General features: G+C 51.9%; 1 protein-coding gene across 3 annotated transcripts in view; it reads right to left on the bottom strand.

Annotated features, from left to right (window-relative positions):
* ZFAT (zinc finger and AT-hook domain containing) overlaps positions 1–20,306 on the bottom strand; it is a 158,251-nt gene that overhangs the window by 92,598 nt on the left and 45,347 nt on the right. For all 3 annotated transcript variants that reach the window (XM_052651527.1, XM_052651529.1, XM_052651528.1), the window contains exons 4-6: positions 9,212–9,400; positions 6,863–7,013; positions 324–1,774 (exon numbers count right to left, since the gene is read on the bottom strand). In XM_052651527.1, the coding sequence (XP_052507487.1) occupies positions 324–1,774; positions 6,863–7,013; positions 9,212–9,400 (1,791 nt within the window). The remainder of the gene's footprint in view (positions 1–323; positions 1,775–6,862; positions 7,014–9,211; positions 9,401–20,306) is intronic.

Raw genomic sequence — 20,306 nt, 5'->3', positions numbered from 1 at the left:
TTTTAAACTTCTCATGCGCCAGAAGAAAGGTGCCTCTTGGCTAAAGCTCAGGCGGGGGCCGTAGGATAAACCTCTGCCTTGCAGGCCTGGCCGAGCCAGCGGGTTTGGCTGTCCCAGCATCCTAGCTGCCTTCACAGACTTCACAGGCTACTGCACCATGGTGGCACCATTGCTATCTACCCAGGACGGCGAGCTCACTTAGAAGGTGTTCTTTGCAAAGAGACACGAGCTCAACTCAAACAGGAGGTGGACCCGCAGCCAGGTGGCCGGATGGGCTGCGGGGAAGAGAGCCCCCCAGCCTCGTGCCCGGCCCCACCCCTTACCACAGTATTCACACTCCAGGTCCCCGTACACCTTCCGGATCCTCTCACACAGGCTGGTGTTCATCCGCCTCTTCTGCAAACTGTCCAGAATCTTCATGAAGGCAGTGAGGCCGGCCCGGTGCTCGGGGGCGGGCGCGCAAGAGGCAGACTGGCACAGGGCCACCTCCCTCCCACCAGCTCCCGGGGGAGGGTCTGAGGCCTGAGCTGGGTTGGACCTGAGACCTTTGCTGGGATCTGGGCCGTCGCACGAGGGGGCTGCCACTTTCTGCCCCTCGGCTGGGGGGCTCTCGGCACCCGGGGCCTCAGAGTTTGCTTCCATGCCTTTGGCCTTGGACAACAGAGGTGCCACATCCTGGCCCTGAGTCGGGGCACTGCCTCCCTGCTGGGTGTCCCCGCTCTTCTTGGGAGCAGCAGTGGGACCCTCGGCCGTGGGGGGTTCGCTCTTTATCAAGAACTCACTGGAAAGCCCCGCGTGCGGACGGAGGTCCGGGGACACGGCGGAGGCTGCCAGCTCACTGGGTGGAGAGGCCGGGGCGGTGCCATCAGGCTGGGCAGCGGCCGAGCGCACCGGTGGGGTGGGCACCTCTGCGGGGGCCCCGGGCTCCACTGCAGGCCGCGCCTCCCCGGGGCTGGCTGCCTCCTTGGGCACGTTCACCCCCTGGAACACAAACTCCTCTTCTGCCAGTTGCAGCTGCCCGCCCAGGGCCTCCTGCTGGATGTCCCCACCAGGCTCCAGGAGGCAGAAGCTCTGGTTGATGGAGCTGGTGAAGACCAGAGTCTCCTGGGCCGCCCCGTGTGCCTCCTTGATGTGCGCACGCAGGCGGATGGAGCTGACAAACTTCTTGGGGCACAGGGCGCACACGTACACGAACGGGTGCTTCCGGACGTGCAGCTCCAGCGCCTGGTACTTGGTGGCGCCGTGGCCACAGAGCTCACAGGCGAAGGGCCACTTATCGCCGTGAACCAGCATGTGGCGGTCGCGGTCCAGCTCGTTCTTGAACTTGCGCTCACAGATGTGGCAGTCGTAGAGCAGCTGCCGCTTGCCCTCCCGCGTCATCAGGCACAGCTCGTCCAGGGCCTCCTGCACCGGCTTATCCTGCAGGTCGTGCGCGTCGCGGACGTGCTTGATGAGGTTCTTGACGTCCGAGTACTTCTTCTTGCAGAAGCGGCAGTGCTGCTTGATCTTCTTGTGCACGCGCTCCACGTGCACCTTGAGGTGGCCCTTGCTCAGGCAGGTGAAGGAGCAGCAGTCGCACGCGAACTTCTCGCCCGTGTGCTTGCGCAGGTGCACGTTGAGGTTGGCCTTGATGGCGCTGGCGTAGCTGCACTGCGAGCACTTGTAGGGCTTCTCCTTGGTGTGGATCCGCAGGTGGGCCTGCAGCGAGTGCTTGAACTTGAAGACCTTGTTGCAGTACTCACAGGTGAAGATCTTGAGCTGGGTGGGCCCGAGCCTGGGAACAGAGGGCAGCACGGTTAGGGGCGGAGACCCTGCACCTTCCCCATGCCTCCCACCCCGCTTCCTTCTAGGTGCCAAAACACCCAAGGTTTAAAGGTGCGAGCTAGCAGACACTGGGGCTGAGGATGGGGGAGGCATTCATTCATCAACAAGCAAAACTGGACGATCTGCAATTCACAAATGACAAGTCACCAAAGGGCTGCACCTTGTACCAGGGACGGGAGTTGACCGGTCAGCCCAGGGGGTGGGTGAGGCTTTTTCTCCTCCAAACTGCTCCCCCAGGACTCTGCCCAGGTTCTCCAGGCAGGTCCTCAGAAATAACAATGATCATTTAGTCCCATTAATCAGCCACCATTAAGCTGTACCCACGGTAACTGTGGGGCTTCCCTGGTGGCTCAGTGGTAAAGAACCCATCTGCCAGGCGACACAGGCTCGATCCTTGGGTTGGGAAGATCCCCTGGAGGAGGACACTGGCAACCCCCTCCAGTGCTCTTGCCTGGAGAATTCCACAGACAGAGGAGCCTGGCGGGCTACATATAGGGTCACAAAGAGTAGGACAGGACTGCAGCAACTTAGAAAACTCGCATTGTAACTGTAAAGTCTATTTATGGAACTAACCATACAACTATGTTTGACCAACACAGGTTCCTCTATGTTTTAAACGAAAAATATTTAAACAGATTGCAGCCTGTAAACACCAGAGGGTACAAGTCTCCTGTTGTAATTAAGACATTCAGATCTGAAAGTCTGTACTATGCCTGTATGCTAAACCCAACGGTAATTTAAGGAAACAAATCTGGATATTTCTCAAATGACAGAGGTATCCAGAAGGTGATCATTTTACTTAGTCGAAGAAACTCTGGGTTCATAGTGTTAATTAAATAAACAAATCATGGGGATTTCTTTCTCTAAATGCAAGGTCTAAATGGTCTTAGGAGAATCTCTGGCTCTGATTTCTTTCGTATTATTACACGGATCCCTGGTCAGGCCCTCAGTGCTGACCCTCACCAAAGGGGATGAGTCGGAAGAAGTGGCTGGCCCACCTGTGCTGGGCTCCCAGGTGTGGGCCTGGGTCTATGGGCTGACTTGCTGAGCTGTGATGTCGTGGAATTCCTATCCCATTATCTCACCCGGAATGTCCCCTTATTCAGTTCAAGAGGTACTCTCACTCACTGCTTGAAAGCATTCAGGCAGAATTTTAAAAGATCAGACCCCTCGATCCAGTTATCCACTGGAATCTATCTGCTGGGAATCTATCAAAAGAAAGAATACAAAATTCAAGTGAAGGTGCTCACTGTGCCATTTTTCACAGTAGGAGTGGAAAGCTGCTTGCAGGTTCCAACATAGGGAACTAATTTGCACATTTTTCTTTTCACTCATTCTTTCATTCATTTGAAAAAGTGTTCCAGGCACTGGGGACACAATGGGGACAAAAACAAACACACTCCATGCTCTCTCGGAGCTCACCTCCTAGAGGCAGCACTGCGCCAGTCTGATAGGCATATATGAGCAAACAGGACCACCAGCTCCCTGCTGTGGTGAAAAACGACAGGATGCTCTGGGAGCCCAGGCCAAGGAGGACCGAGCTGTCCAGGGGACAGGGCAGGCCGCCCTGAGATGGGACATTTGAGCAGGCAGCTGAAGTATAAACAGGAGTTAACCAAGTCCAGGTATGGGAGGGGAAAGGGTGGCATCCAGGAAGAGGAAGAGGTCGGGAGAGGTCAGGGAGACAGAAAGCACCCCAATGGGGGTTCCCTGGAGGTCCAGGCTTCCACTGCAGGAGGCAAGGGTTCCATCACCGGCTGGGAAACTAAGATCTCAAATGCCACATGATGCAGCTTAAAAAAAAAAGACCCAGGAACAGACTTTCAGACATGAGCAGTGGGGAGGAAGGAGAGGGTGAGATGAATGGAGAGAATGGCCTGGACGGGTATCCACTATTATATGTAAAACAGATAGCGGAATTTGCTGTATGACTCAGGGAGCTCAAACCAGGGCCCTGTAACAACCTACAGGGGTGGGAAAGGGTGGGAGGTGGGAGGGGTGTTCAAGAGGGAGGGAACATATGTATACCTATGACTAATTCATGTTGATGTATAAGTAAGTAAGTTATAGTGGCTCAGTCGTGTCTGACTCTGCCGCCCCACGAACTGTAGCCCTCCAGTCTTCTCTGTCTGTGTGATTCTCCAAGCAAGAATGCTGGAGTGGGTTGCCATTCCCTTCTCCAGAGGATCTTCCTGACCCAGGGATCGAACCCAGGTCTCCTACATTGCAGGCAGGTTCTTTACCGTTTGAGCTACAGGGAAGTCCTATGTGGATGTATGGCAGAAACCAAAGCAATATTCTAAAGCAATTATCCTTCAATTAAAAATAAATAAATAAGTTTCTCAAAGGACCCATATGGCTGGAGCAGATGCTGGAGCACAGAGAACCAGAGGGAGAGGTGGCCCTATAGGCTTAGTTCTCCTAACAACAATGTGAAGCCTTAAAAGCTACAACCAAATGGGCATTTTTATAAAAAGCGCACTGGCTGCAGTGTGGAGAGCTGAGTAGGGGGTCACAGGAGAGCCTCATGATATTACCGCATGTCACTACAAGGCATAGTTTGTGAATAATTTGAGTAACAAAGGAAAGGAAGTATAATGTGGTTAAGTATTAAAAGCAGGATACAAAATTGCATATAAAATATTATAAACTCAGTTTTATAAAATATATGGGCTGAAAAAAGGCTGAAAGGAAATACATTAAAAATATTAACGATGGTTATCTTAGGGGAGTGAGATTACGACTGATTTTTTTTCCTTACAGTTTTCCTGACTTTCGTCATATAAAAAGCCTCTTTCATAACTATTTTATAATTTAGACTATAAAATATTAATAGAATGCTTGACAACAGGAATACAGCCTCCATCTACTGATTAAATATTGAGTATATTTACCTGTAACCAGATAAGCATGGAGTTTTGAAACCCTCCCCAACAGACCTTGAAATATTATGAAGAGTCTACAAATCAAGCTGTGTTGAGACAAGGATGGTCTTCAAAATTAATTGTATCTCAGTTTTGCCAAAGGAGTCCATACTTTTACAACTTCGCTGATACATTCAGTTGCTCACATTTGCAAGAAGAGAGGACTGAGGCTAGAAATTAATGAGACACCCCAGACGACATGATGTTATAATTTAACAAGACCACTTTCCAAAGATGTGATCATTTAATCCCACCACTAAACTGAGTCAGGTTCTATTAGAGACAGTCTCGTGTGTGGTGCTGAGAGGCTCAGAGGCAAAATCACTTGTGTCCAGTCCCAGCAGAGCAGAAGCCTCCGGTCTGTCCTAATCTTCCTCCCCACCCCACCCCCGCAGTGCCTGGAACGCAGCAGGTGTTTGAGCTGTTGAAGTGAAGTCCATTAGAAGGATCTAGGGGCTTCCCAGGGGGCTCAGTGGTCACGAATCTGCCTGCCAATGCAGGAGACACCAGTTTGATCCCTGGGTTGAGACAATCCCCTGGAGAGGCGCACAGCAACCCTCACCAGTACTCTTGCCTGAAGAATCCCATGGACAGAGGAGGGCTACAGGCCATGGGGTCACAAACAGTCAGACACAACTGCAGCGACTGAGCACACGCAAAAGGATCTAGAACCAACCCAGGACTGGCACTGAATCTCAGGCTCTCATCCAGAACGCCTTCTTTCCCCTTTTCAGGAAACAGGGAACCCCCTGTCTGGCATCTTCTTTGTCTTTCCTCTCAGTCTGGAAAACGTGTGCAGAGCTCGGGCGATGGGAGTTTGCTGATCCACGTCAGCAGGTACGTACCATGGCCAAGACTGTGACCACGGGAAAGCTGTAGGGGTCAGGCATCAGTTCACCCAGTGTGTCTGGAGGGCAGTTTTCAATGTAGATTAAAGTTTTAACGCTCATATCCTTTCAGACAGCAATTTCAGGGACCTTCCCAGTGATCCAGTGGCTAAGACTTCAGGTGGTTATCTTAGAATTATGCAGGGGGCCGGGGTCTGATCCCTGGTCAGGTAACTAGATCCCACATGTAGCAACTAAGACCAGCTGCAGTCAAATAAATATATTTTTCAAAAAAACCCAGCAATGTCAGTTCTAGCAATTCATCCCAGAAGAAGTCCTGAAGAAGTACTGAAAGAGGGAGGGACCAGAGCCTTGAGCACAGCATTGCCTGCCAAGCAAAAACTGACTCTGGTAAACTAGAGAATCCACACAACAGTAAACGCACTTTAAAAACATTATCTACTGAAAAAGAAAAAGTTAAACATGGTAAGTTTAAAAAAAAAATAGGTTTTATAACAGTGCCTTTGGTGTTTTGTGTTAGGAAAAAAAATAACAAAATTAAGTAAGTGAAGTCACTCAGTCGTGTCTGACTCTTTGCGACCCCATGGACTGTAGCCTACCAGGCTTCTCAGTCCGTGGAATTTTCCAGGCAAGAGTATTGGAGTGGGTTGCCATTTGCTTCTCCAGGGGATCTTCCCAACCCAGGGATCGAACCCAGGTCTCCCACATTGTAGGCAGACGCTTTACCCTCTGAGCCACCAGGGAAGCATCGTGAAAAAATTATGGTGGCCAGTGAACCAAGCTGTCTGTAGAGGTGACCTCAACCAGAAGAGGCGAGATGGTTACTGCAGCTGCATGTTATACAGACTCTGGAAGTTTCTACAGGACACTTGTGTTACTTATGAAACTAAGGGGGAAATAAAGATCTTTTTCATTATAAATTGTGCAGCTATAAAAACCAGCAGACTTACTAAATAAGGCCTTGTTCACACCACTTTTTATTCAGGTGAAGCATACGTTCGCCTTGAGTAAAATGCTCCACCTCCATTAAGCCAACTGGCGCTGAGTTTCCCAAGCCGGCTGGTCTGCCTCGCATCCCACAGAGGCTGCTTGGGCTCAGCCAGCACACCATGAGGCCATCATGGAGGGGTTGGTTCTTAGGTTCAAGTCAAGAAACCAGAACGCCTTACCTATAGCTTAACCAGCAGAGTCCTGGTTAAGTGTACATTCCACTCTCCCACCTTCTGAGGTGGTGGCTGGGGTTACACACAACAGAAGACGCTTTACCTGCTGGACTTCATGGGCTGCTCGTAGGCTGTCTGCTGGATGGCGTACTCCTGGTACCCTCTCCGGGGCGCCAGGTCAGCTGCTGTGGCCTCGGGGTCTGCAGCTCCTGTTTCTGGGGGCCCGGCCTCCACTGGAACAATCTTGGTAGCACCTGAGAGGGAGGCACAACTCGGTGAGAAATAAAGAGGTGCCTCAAGGTCCCTGATTCCCACCCCCCGCCCCAGTGCAGGGAGCACAGCCTGGGAAGCGTGTTTCTTCACTGTGTGGCACCTGTGCAGGGGGGCTAGTGCTCCTTCAGCTCACACAGGTAACTTGTGTATGTGTTGGGGTGTGTGTGTCTGTGGGTGTGTGTTTCAGGGAGGTTATCCAATAATCTATCAAAACCTTCTTGTGAGATACATTTTCACTTGATCTCTTTATTAAAAGGGCTTCCCTAGTGGCTTAGTTGGTAAAGAATCTGCCTGCAGTGCAGGAGACCTGGGTTCGCTCCCGGAGTCGGGAAGATCTGGTGAAGGAAAGGGCAACCCACTCCAGTATTCTTGTCTATAGAATCCCATGGACACAGGAACCAGGCAGGCTACAGTCCATGGGATCACAGAGTCAGACACGACTATGAGACTAACTTTCTTTTTTCTTTATTGAAAAACCAAAACACAAGACAGATACACACATACATATATGCCTCCCTGCAAGATTTCATATAGCTCCTCACGTGTGAAACTTTGAGTAAACGTCAAACAGCATCAAGACAGAAAGGAGCAGTGGACTCAACGGTGAGCAGGAATCTCCGCTGTCTGGGGTCAGGTCCCAAACAGGACATCAACCTCCCACCCTCCGGGCCCCTGCATCCACCTTGTGACGTGAACAGTCTGGAGTGGGAAACTCAGAGGTCACCTTTACTTGTTCAAGTCTACAATGTGAAACCATCAAAGACGGTTCATACAAGTGTGTGTGCACATGAATAGTAAAGGAAATTCATTATACTTTTCACCCCCCACTTACAGAAATCTCAAACACTACCATCCTTTTTTAAGAAATCATTATAGAAACTTTCTCTCGAGATGGCGAAACAGAGGAACCTCTCTCCTGGGGTTTTTATTTCCCAGAATAACACTTGTCTGAAGGACGGTGAAACCACTTCATGTGGCATAATCTTATGTGGCTTTTTTCTCTACTGAGTACCTCACCCTACAGTGAAGTACTGGGTTAGCCAAAAAGCTCATTGGGGGTTTTCTGTGACATGTTACGGGATATAAAATATAAACATTATATGTATATAATATAAAGAGGTATTTATTTAGCGTTTTCATTTTGCATAGTCAGCTACCGTTAGCACTGAAAACAGATGCTTTAAAAGGCTCTCAGTTCAGTTCAGTCACTCAGCTGTGGCCTACTCTTTGCGACCCCAGGGACTGCAGCATGCCAGGCTCTGCTGCTGCTGCTGCTGCTGCTGCTGTTGCTGCTAAGTCGCTTCAGTCGTGTCTGACTCTGTCCGACCCCATAGACGGCAGCCCACCAAGCTCCCCCGTCCCTGGGATTCTCCAGGCAAGAACACTGGAGTGGGTTGCCATTTCCTTCTCCAATGCATGAAAGTGAAAAGGGAAAGTGAAGTCGCTCAGTCGTGTCTGACCCTCAGCGACCCCATGAACTGCAGCCTTCCAGGCTCCTCCGTCCCTTGGGATTTTCCAGGCAAGAGTACTGGAGTGGGTTGCCATTGCCTTCTCCGACGCCAGGCTCTAGCTGACCTCAAAATCCTAAACTTGATTTTTTAAAATTTTATCTGACAGCTATCACCCCAAACGCACAGGGGAAAAAAAAAAACATTATTATACTTTAGCATCTACAATCCTAAACTGCTCTTTGTCTAAGGTATCTATTCCTGGAAGAGGCCTTTTTAAAAAGGGCCAATATATCCACTGGCTATTTTATGTGAAAAGAAAAGGAGATAGAAATCTCTAGTATTATAAAATAAATAATGAACCTACTAAAAAAATCCAAAAAAAGAAAAAAAAAAACCTCGAAGAAGTTATGGGGAGGATTTTGGCACCCACAGCCGGGGCAGGAAGAAGGAGCAAGGACATCCTGGAGAGGGTCTTGGTGGAGCTGGGGGTCCCCAAGGAAAGAACCGCTCTCCAGGGCCACTGCTCCTCTGAGCAGCCGCTCACATGCAAGCACAGGTCGCGGCCGCACAGGCCGTTGGCAGTGGCAGCGGGAGCAGCCCTTGCGCCCTGACCTCCGGATGCAGTCATCCACCGCGGCCCGAAGTCACTAGGTAACTCCGTCGAGAGCCCCGTGGTGATCACAGCCCCCGCCAGAGGTTCTGGCCGCGCCCCCGGCCACAGAGCGCACCTGGAATCGCCTCGTGCGCCGTCAATACCACACTGATGATGGGCTTCTTGGCCCCAGACATCTGCGGGGTGTCCCTTCCCGAGCAGACCTTCTGGATTTTCTCCGCTCTCTGCGCCCGCGGCCTCTTCGGGGCCTTTTCTCGATCCTCTTCCTTATACTTCTTCTCCAGTTCAAGGTCAGATTCGTTACCTAAGGAGCAAATACCAGGATGTATAAAATACCCTTTTTATACCAGTGTTGGAGTCGGGGAGCGTGCAGAACCCTTTTTATGGGCTGACAGCAAAGGGGCTACACCTGTGTGGTAGAAACACTGGTCCCTGGACTTCCTGGGGGTGCAGTGGATAGGAATCTGCCTGCCCAGTGCAGGAGGCATGGGTTCCATCCCTGCCCGGGGAAGATTCCACAGGCCTCGGAGCAACTAAGCCCATGCGCCTCAACTGAGCCTGCACACCTAGAGCCTGAGAGAAGCCAGGCACTGCAACTGAAGAGTAGCCCCCGTTCTCCATAACTAGGGAAAGGGCACACAGCCACAAAGACCCAGCGCAAACAAGAAAGCAATTTATAAAGAAAAACACTGATCTTCTCCATAACTAGGGAAAGGGCACACCGCCACAAAGATCCAGCACAACCAAGAAAGCAATTTATAAAAAAAAAAAAAACACTGATCTTCTCCATAACCAGAGAAAGGGCACACCACCACAAAGACCCAGCGCAACCAAGAAAGCAATTTACAAAAAAAGAAAAACTGATCTTCTCCATAACTAGGGAAAGGGCACACAGCCACAAAGACCCAGCACAACCAAGAAAGCAACTTATAAAAAAAAAATACACTGATCTTCTCCATAACCAGAGAAAGGCACACCGCCACAAAGACCCAGCGAAACCAAGGAAGCAATTTACAAAAAAAAAAACACTGATCTTCTCCATAACTAGGGAAAGGGCACACTGCCACAAAGACCCAGCGCAACCAAGAAAGCAATTTATAAAAAAAAAACAAACACTGATCTTCTCCATAACTAGGGAAAGGGCACACATCCACAAAGACCCAGAACAACCAAGAAAGCAATTTATAAAAATAAATCACTGATCTTCTCCATAACTAGGGAAAGGGCACACCGCAACAAAGACCCAGTGCAACCAAGAAAGCAATTTATAAAAAAAAAAAAAAACACTGATCTCCAGCAAAGTGGATACTGTATCACTTTGGGGTCACCTCCTCTTCCTCAGTCTTGCCTTTGACTCAGTAAACACCGTTCCCCCAGCACAGGCCCCCACGTGGGCACTGGGGGACCGCTGTGGACACAGCAGGCATGGGCCCTCACCTTGCTCTCAGGAAGCCCACCAGACCTCAGAGTCATCAGCCAACAACACTGCGGGGAAGACATGGTGGTCTTCTTTAGACAGCCTAAGGAGAAGGCATTCACATGCTCAGCATCCAGTTACTAGGTGCCTTCCGTGTGCCAGGCATGGTGGACACCAAGGCTGACGGGGCACAGACCCAGAGCCCACCCTCGAAAGCCCTGCCATCTGGTGGGAGAGATGGACGGGGCAGTCCGCTATGCGCCCACTGAAGTGAGAAGGAGTCTTGGATGACCGAGGGGAGGGACAGAAGATTCTACCCGAGGGGTCACACAAGCCACTCTGGGCAGGCAGCCCTTCGGCCAGTGTAAACAGCAAGCATTGTGAAGCTGTGGTCGGGGCTGCAGGGAACAGGGGCGGAGGAGGTATGGGCGGGGGAGGGCACAGGAGACGGTGGTGTGGGGATCAGTGGTGGGCTCGGTGCTAAGGAAGGGCGTGAAGACAGCGAGGAACGCTTAGCTGGGTACCCTGTGGGGTGAACTTGGTGAAGAAGCCGGCAGGGAGGAACAGAACCAGGGGAGGGGAGTGAAATCCAGGGCCTCGAATGCCCACAGGACACGGGGAGCAGTCCTTCAACGAGCGGGGTGGGGGGTGAACTCCAACGCCCGTGGAGACCACTCAGGAGCGTGAGTGAGTGAGGCTGGCTGGGGGTACAGCGGGGACACAGCACAGCCCCAGCCCCAGTCAGGGCCGAACCACAGGACACACACACACGCAACGGTATCAACGTATCAACAGTGGGACTCCCCACACTGCTTTGCAGTCATCTGTCGCGAAGCCTCATCCGTGCCGTGACCTCTGGGAGCTTGGGGCTATGTCTTCTTTTAACTGAGCTTGAGGACCTAACCTTACAACACAAAGACCTGCTCTGCTCACGAAGCAACGGACCGATGGGTAGAGATCAGCAACAGAGTTCGCCAGAGGAAGAAACATCTAGCAGTTAGAGCCACCCCGGGCCTCCCAGGTGGCTCAGTAGATAAAGAATCCGCCTGCGGTGCAGCAGAGGAGGAGACCTGGGTTCGATCCCAGGGTCGGGAAGATCCCCCGGAGGAGGGCATGGCAACCCACTCCAGTATTCTTGCCTGGAGAACCCCCAGGGACAGAGGAGCCTGGCGGGCTACAGTCCATGGGGTCACAAAGGGTAGGTCACGACTGAAGTGACTGAGCACGCACACAAGCCAAGCCATCCCGTGAGGGAGGGGTGGCTTTAGAGATGCGTTTCTCAGGAGGGTTTCGAGGGGCTTCACACAGCAATCATGATGCCCTGGGAAAAACTGAACCTCACAGCAGCAGCGGGTGGGGTGGGGCGTCCAATCAGACAAGCCCTGCATCTCTCAACTCTGAGACCCTCCCGACAGGGCAACGGAGCTGCAGGAGAAAGAGGGTGAAGGATCGGGGAGACCCAGCCCTGCTGGAATCCGAGACAAGTTAACCCTGCAGGCTCTGTGGACAGGCTTACAAGTATCTGTAAGACACTTACTGCGTGTGGCTCAGAAAGGCCAGGCGCACCTTGGGCCTGACCCCACGCCCACCTCTCCAGTTCCTCTGCCTGTTTGCTCATGATGACCCTCTCCTCCATCTGACGAAGTACTCATGTCAAGTACTGCTCTCCTGAAACAGAATCTCTCTCTAACACCAAGTTCAACAATGATCCCCTCGTACTTAATAAGCCATTCTCTTTGCAAGCTTTTTCTTTTCCCCCTTGTTCTCCTATTTCCAATTTTTCTCAAGGTCCATCTTCAAAGAAAACATCATTTCCACACAAAAGAAAGAAATATTTACTTGGAAATTATCCCAGCACTGCAGAAGGTATTTGTTCTTTACTGGCCACAGTTCATTCAAAAGATATGTGCAGAATGCCAGGCCCTGTTCTAAGCATTTGGGACAGTGCACGGTATAAGACAGAGACCCTTGCCTCCCGGAGTTTATGTGCTGCTGGGAAAAGACAGACAATACAGCTAAAACATAATAAGTCAATTACAAAGAAGGTAATTTAAACATTTCTCATTTTACCTGTGCCCAGTGAAAGAGCGCAAGCATTTGCAAGATAAGTCTGATTTCTTTTTTTTTTAAAGAGAACTGCTTGGGCCTCCCTGGTGGCCCAGTGGTAAAGAATCCGCCAGCCAGTGCAGGAGACACGGGTTCAATCCCTGATCCCTGAAGATCCCACGTGCCTCACAGTGACTAAACTCGTGTGCCACAACTACTGAGCCTGTGCTCTGCCACTAGAGAAGCCCCTGGGATGAAGAGTCCAGACCCTGCAACCAGACAGTAGCCCCCACTCGCAGCAGCTAGAGAAAGCCCTCGCAGCAATGAAGACCCCGCACAGCCAAAAGGCTCTAACAAGGGTGCTTTTCAGAACACAAGGCGCTTGGGTGACGTGGCCTCATATGTCAGACTTCGCATCACGCCGCGTCACCGATCAATTCCAGTCGTGACACTCGCTGCACTAGGATGTGCTTTTCAAATGTTTTTTTTTTTTTCTTAGCAGCAGGACATTTTGCGTGAGTTCTTTAAGCAATTTCAATATACCTAATAAAAAGGCGTGGCTTCTCTGGTTACAGTGGGTGGGGTCCAGACCAGCCCCCCAACCACCACCTGGTACTCCCAGCCCTCCAATCCTCAGCCACAGGTGCCTCCAAGAGCCCTGGAAACAGCTTTAAAAGGAGTGGATGCGGACGTAGGAGGGACAGTGTCCGATACCACCTGCAGCACGGTCACCGCTCTGAGCCACCGTTGTTGAGCTGTGGAGTGTATGAGCTACACTCCAGCCTCTGCCTTCCAGCTAGACCAGTTCAGAACTCTCTGAATCCAGGGTCCGAATCCACAAAGTGAGTGGCTGTGAGGCTCAGGTCTGGGAAGGTCGCAGAGCCCTCTGTCACGTGGGGAGTCATGCTGTCGCCTCCCCCGGCGCCACGTCTGGGGTGGTGACGTCATGCCTGAAGACACACTTGTAAGGCTCGGGACTGGGCTGGGAACACAGCTTCCAGGGGGTCCCGTTGGGTCTGTGTGAACAGGAGAGGCGCAGGGAGGGCTGCACCCCCAGCCCGGCATGTTCCATGGAGTCACTGACGTTCGGAAAAGACAATGTTTAATTTCTTGACATCTGTGCATCATTGCTCTTCAACCCCAGCACACTGACCTAATTCTTTATATTTCATGTCCTTTTGAGAAGATGGCATTTAAAAACCGCTGACGCCGCAGCATGGAAGCAGGAGTTCCCAGGAGTTCCCAGGGGGGTGCAGAGACCCCACTCTTATGACAGTGCCCAGGGTCCTCACATGCAGGGAGGCATCAGACGGAGGCGGCAGAGCTTCAGGAGCAGAGACTGGGCATGGGCCCCATCTGAAGGGTAATGAGCAAAAAATCCAGGGTCCCCGTGTTCCACAAAGTTCCCGCTTGTCCCTCCAGGCCGACCCTCATCTTCCTCCACCAGCTCCTGGAGGCTGACCTGTAATGGGTCACACAGGGGCTCCATTCTCCTGGCTTCCCACGGGGTTTGGCCAGTCGAGTCACCAGCAGCCGGGAGGGAGGGAGGTTTGGGGGAGAGTGGATGAGTTAGTTCTGGTCACACAGTGAGTTTGGTAGGGTGTAGGGTTCCAAGGAGCTGTTATCCACCTGGGTGGGGGTCTACAAGTGGGCCTTTTGTGGGTGAGGGCACAAGTGGGTGATCACGAGGGGCTGGGATGGAACAGAAGCGTGCACACACACACACATACACACACACATCCTCCCTTAACTTGGATGAGCCTGTCTGACTTTACTAAGAAAAATGAAGCTCATCTGCTACAAAAGCTCTCAACTAAGCTCCTTTGATCTCAGAATCTCCCTGCTCTTCACTCAGCAGCCTCTCCTGTCCTAGAGGAGCTTCTCTCAGAGGGATGTTACTCCACCTGCCAAACCCCATACTCTCAGCGGGTCGGGGGTGGGGATCTGTGTCTGTGTTCACCCTCTAACTCCCTCTGGGAACCTCTCAGGGTCCCCGACATGTAACAGCATCCAGGCAAGGCGAGCTGACCTGGTAGTGGACCCATGAAGAGTTAACGGTACAGGCGGTCATACATCTGTAGAAATTAGTTCATGCGCACTCATTTATAATTAACAACAGCGCTAATATTCTAAAGTACCTATTCCAAATTGCCCCAGAACTAATTAAATCTCAGAACGCCCCAGAGAGTCAAGTGTTATCAGCCACGTTAATAAAAAAAGCCCAGAACAGTTGTCAGAACAGCAGACTGGTAAGGGATTATACTCTGGGTCTCTGCCACTGATTCATTCCAGGCTGCTAATGCAGCAGTTTAAGGAACTTATTACACACGATTATTCTATCAAACCTGCTGAATATGCATCCCTCTTGCCTTCCGTCTTGCCCTCGGGCTTTCTCGCATCTTCCTGTCTCTCCAGCTCCAAGGGGAGGCCAGGTGACCACAGTCTCTGAGCACCGTGTCCCCACAGAGGGGTCCCCACAGAGGGGCCACAACCGTGAGCACACGCAGAGCACCAGGCAGCCCGCCTCCTCCTGACCCTGTTCTCGCCACACACTCACCGCAGTGAACCAGCCCGCCTTCCTCACCCGATCCCCCCGCACCTGCAGGCTTTTGCAGGAACCATCAGGAGGGAAATGTTGTCCCGGCCCTGCCCCCCGACGGCAGCCCTGGACGAGGCGTTCACGGCCCCTGTCTCCAGGTATCCTTCCAGATTGTTCCCGCCGCAGTGTGGTCCTGCCATGCCCCCCCTGCACCGGGCTGACTCCCACATCATTCAGTATCTATTTGGTCCTCGTCCCCCGGGGCTCAGCTGCTCCAGGGAACAGACTCGTCTTACTCGCTTTGATCTCCAGTCTGGCTCAGGGCCCAGCCGCCACAGCACAAGTCCCATAAGGTGGAAACAGAGAGGAGAGGGCTGGCCTCCAGGAGGACCTCCTGAGTCCTCAGCTCCAGCTGGCTCCTCGGCAGCTGGGAAGCACCAGGCGCAGCAGCAAGTCCAGCTTTAAAGGCTGCTGGGCTCTGGGCCTCAGGCCCTTCCCTGCAGCACTTCTCAGCAGTCAGGCTGTGATGGTCAGATAGACTCCTTTTCAAAACAGGGGTCATAACGCATCGCTGCCACTCGTCTGGAGAGCCGTCACTTGGAGCAAAGGCCCGCTGTGTCACCGGCTCCAGCCCCCCACCCCCCGACCCCATCACGTCCCTCCAGGCGGGACGCAGGCAGCCCCGGAACCGCTGACAGCTAGATGCAATGGGGCTGCCTCCTGCCCAGCCCCCAGCTGGCCTGCAAGACGCTGGACAGGAAGGGCCTCCTCTTAGAGTCCCAGCATAGGACTTCCCTGTTGATCCAGTGGTTCAAATTCCAAGCTTCCAATGCAGGGGGCATGGGTTCTATCCCTGGTTGGGGAACTGAGATCCCACATGGCATGGTCAAAAACATTTTAAAATATAAGTCCCAACTGAAAGTCCTGCTTGGTGGGATTTAGGTAGTTCCTCTTATCTCCTGTTCCCCACTCCCCTCCATGAAAAAAGGGTCGTGAGTGCCCTCTGGTTGCCCAAGAGTCACGCAAGGTTGCAGCAGACAGCACGGGTGCACAGGGCCAGCTCCGTGTCCCAGGTCTCATGTCGGGATACTCAGTGACCAAAGGGCCTGGGGGTTTAATACAGGTGACTTTGGGCCAGGACAGGGGGGAGGATCACATCGGAAGACGGCTGGACACCCGTGACGAAAACTGGAGCTCGGAAATCAAAGGGACCAGGGTTCATGTAATTACAAGCTGGCCCTCAGGCAGCCCCCTCCGTCTGGCAGAGCCTGTTTCTTCATCTAACGAGGAGGGGACAGCCCCACCCCAGCTCCCAGCATGGGGGTGAGAGCGGATGCTCAGTGCCCTGACGGCAGCTGGCACGGGTGCGCTCAGAGGAAGACGAGGCAGCATCACCACCGGGGCCCCGCGGACCTGGGCCTGGGATTCTGCGGACCTACGGGAAGCTCTGGACCCACTCGCCTCTGGAATCCTGGAAGCAGGTAAGCAAACGCCTGCCAGACTTCACAGCCTGCCTCACACCCAGTCAGCTCACCCAGGGCCTGTCGGGGCTTCCAGGGACTCAAGGCTGTGGCTCTCACACTCCATTCCTTCCCTAGGCAACTCTGACGATGGAGCCCAGTATCACGTACCTGAATTTTATTCCAAGTCTCAGACACTATTGCAGAGAGAATGGTCACGTGCAGGTGATTTTCTTCAGGGAAAGCTTACCAGGGCTGCCTGCACTGGGGCGCCGTGCCAGTCTCAAGGATGAAAAGGAGCTGAGGGGCTGCCTTAGAGGGTGGAGGATGGTTTTTTTGAGAAGAGACGGCTCCATGGGACAAGTGGGGGTTAGAAAGCAGACAGTGTCCCATGATAAGGGGGTGATCTCTCCATGATGGGGAGAGAAGGCTCAGCAGGCAGGTGGCATGTCACCATTGCGGGTGACGTCATTCTGTGAAGGGCGAGCTTATGGGGAGCAAGTCCAGAAGTGGAGTGGCCAGTCCACCGTGCAGAGTCCACAGGAGAGATGAGAAGGCCAGACCAGGGGCAGGGAGGATGGCCAGAGAGGAGACCGCAGGCAGAGTCGTGGGAAGCAGGGCACCAGGCCGAGGGGGCCAGCAGGCTAGGGGTGAGCAGGAGGAGGACTCCAGGACGACTCAGATTCTAGCTCCAAGGACGGCACAGCACCAGCAAAGGAGGGAAGTGTGCGGAGCAGGTCAGGTGACACGGTGGAGGCCCCAGGCTCGTTGCTGCTGACTGTCCAGCCGTCACACGGGCTCCCGCTCAGCTTCTGACTCTGCGGGCACTTCTTTTCTTCCTTCTACCCTGGTCCTCACATCTCAGGTTCCTGCTGCCATTCTTTTCACCTGTATCTGACGTCTGCCTGTGACAGTTATTTGACCCACAAGAACGGCAGCAGAGATGCAAAGCAGAATCAAAGAAACATTTAGCGGGCAAAGTCCAGCAAGTGGCTGGACATGACAGGTGAGGGAGAAACTTCTGGATGAGACACCTGGATGGGGTGGCCAGTCACCAGGACAGAGGCTGTGTGTGGGGGTGGGGGAGAACATTTATATGGAGCCTCTGGGACCCCAGACCGAGACACAGGCCTTGAGCTCAGGACAGGGTTGGGGCAAGGAGGACACGTGCCAGTCCCCAGACCACAGCTGTGGGAGAATCCATGGAAATGGCAGGAGTCACGCGGTTGCCACTAGTGACAGCCACCCAACATGTCCAGTCCTCGCCCACCCCAGGCACAGCGAGGGTCGCACTGCACAGCCCCTTGAAGTTGGGTGGGACCGTGAGGTCAGTTCTGGCCAATGAACTGCATGGGCAGGAATGACGGAGGCCACTTCTGGGCCAACTGTAAGCCTCGGACCCTCCTCCCCACCGCCCAGTGACCAGACATGCTCAGGGCGGTGGCCGCTCTCCCCGCCTGATCCCTGGGTGAGCAGAGCCTCCTGAGGGTCTGCAGCAGAATGAGAAGGAAAGCCGGATCTGTGAGCCCACTGCAATGGGGGAGGCTGGTTGAAGGATGTAACCTGGAACACACCAGCAGCATACTGAAGGGCTTAACAGCAGGACCCGACCTCACAGGGCAGCTGGAGAGATGGGAGCACAGTGGAGCAAACGGAGGCGGCGAGGGGGCGGGGGGTGTCACAGAAGGGTGATACTAACTGTCCCCAAGTCCCACATTTCTAAGTATGCCTCGGACCACGTACAGCTGGAGGCCACTGCACTCTGCGTATCCCTGATGAGCAGAGGTGAAGCGAGGGTTCACAAAGCAGCAAGAGGAAACAGACCATCCCATTCCACATCTTTCCACGGAGAAAAGGTCACACTCAGAGGACTGACACCGCTCTGTCTTTCCACCTGCAGACTTCCAAACCCAACTCCTGCAAAGCAGTTTTCAGCCTACGCAGCTACTGATCAAGTCAGCACTTTTGCTAACACAAAGATAGTAGAAGACACCTGAAATACTGTTGTGTGAAATCCTCACGAAGATTGCAGGTGCATCTTAGGTAAGATCTTAGAATAAATGCCTTGCCTTCTTTAGGGAGGATTTAACAAGTATAAAGCAAACTTTTGCAGCTCTCCTTGCATAAAATGACCCCAGAAATAACAAGCTTAGAAAGGTTCAGAAGTCACTGTTATAAACTTGACACATTGATTTCTGTAGGCTGTAAAATGTTTTTTCAAAAATACCAGCTGTTCCACATAATGGCATTAGGCAAAAAAAAAAAAAAAATCTCTTTTCCTGGTTTCTTTTACTATTCAGATGCAGAATGAAATAAATAAATGTTGAATACATAACAAAATTGTTATTTTAACTTGCTATGGTTCAGTGTAGGGAAAAAGCTTATTTTGTTTTCTTCTAATTGTTTCAATAAGCCAAAGAATCAAGGTCAACTGTTTGAAATGTCACTAAACTGCTCTTTACCGAGCATATATTAAAACAATTATGCAAGAATTTTCCAAATTGTAATATTGTGTTTGGCAAACTGAGGAACGTGAAGCAATCATCACAGGTATGTCACTGCTAGGCGGCAGGGCGTTAGGTCATTTCTGTATATTTTAGAGGCTTCAGCAGTGGCCAGAAAGGGAAAAACACCAGGAGCTTCCACCTTTCCATTTGGTATTTGGTAAATTAGAGTCCACTTAGGTCATTCAAATCAATGGACTACGAGGCCATTTTCTATGCAGCTTAGCACTGGAGGAAGCTGATAATCGTATTAGGAAGGACGATGCCTGTCTGCCGCTGCTGAAGAGACTGCCTAATTAATTACAGAACAGAAAATAAAGGTGGGGACTGCACAGGGTGGAACTTGCCTTTCACATGAGGTTAGAGAAACAGCTGAGAGTGGTACACTGAAATGGACAAAATCAACAACCACAAAGAAGAAAAAAGGTTGGTTTTAAGGTGCGAATGGCAGAGCTGGGCCGTCTGCAGGGGAGAAACGGGGAGTCAAAGGGTGGCATGCAGCCCACCTCCAGGGAGCTGTGCGACTCTTAGAGAACCGTCACTCTGCACTCCAACTTCCCCAAGTATAAAATTATGACACAGGTTTGAAAGGGGGGGTTTCTAAGCCAATCTTAAAAGATCACACATAGTGTGACTTGGCTGGTGTAACATTCTCGACATGACAGAATCACAGGGTTGGAGATCAGTGGCTGTGGGGTGGGGGTGACCGTGAAGTGGAACACGGGGAGCCCTCATGGTGATGGGCAGTCCTGCCTCCTGACTGCCGTGGTGGCTACACAACCCTACACGTGTGATGAACAGTGATGAGTGATGAGCTACGCAAACGGTATCTCACTGTCGGGGCTCCTGATCCTGACACCGTGCTATAGCTCCTCAAGACAGCACCACTGGGGAGAGCAGGGTAAAGGGTCTGAGACCTCTCTGTACCATCTTTGCAACTCCCTGTTATCCCACTAATTGTTTTTAAAATATGAAGTTTTTTACCTTTTCAAGGGTTGACTTGGAATCAGACCCTTCTTCTCTGTGGACCCTATGATTTAAAATAGTTTATCTGCAAACTGCACTTAATGAAGAACATCCTTTTGCCCATATTTACTCATCAAATATGTATGACTGCCTTACTTCACAACTGTCACAAAAAGACAATTTCCAGAGGGATCAAAAATACAGATAAAGAATGAAACCATACATATAACAGAGGAGTATATAGAAGGTTGTTTTTATTATTTGGGGTATATAGGTAA

This window comes from Budorcas taxicolor, chromosome 14 (assembly GCF_023091745.1).
Source record: "Budorcas taxicolor isolate Tak-1 chromosome 14, Takin1.1, whole genome shotgun sequence".
In the NCBI taxonomy this organism is placed as follows: Eukaryota; Metazoa; Chordata; class Mammalia; order Artiodactyla; family Bovidae; genus Budorcas; species Budorcas taxicolor.
The sequence above is the reverse complement of the archived record's forward strand: the minus strand, read 5'-3'. Positions and strand labels throughout refer to the sequence as shown.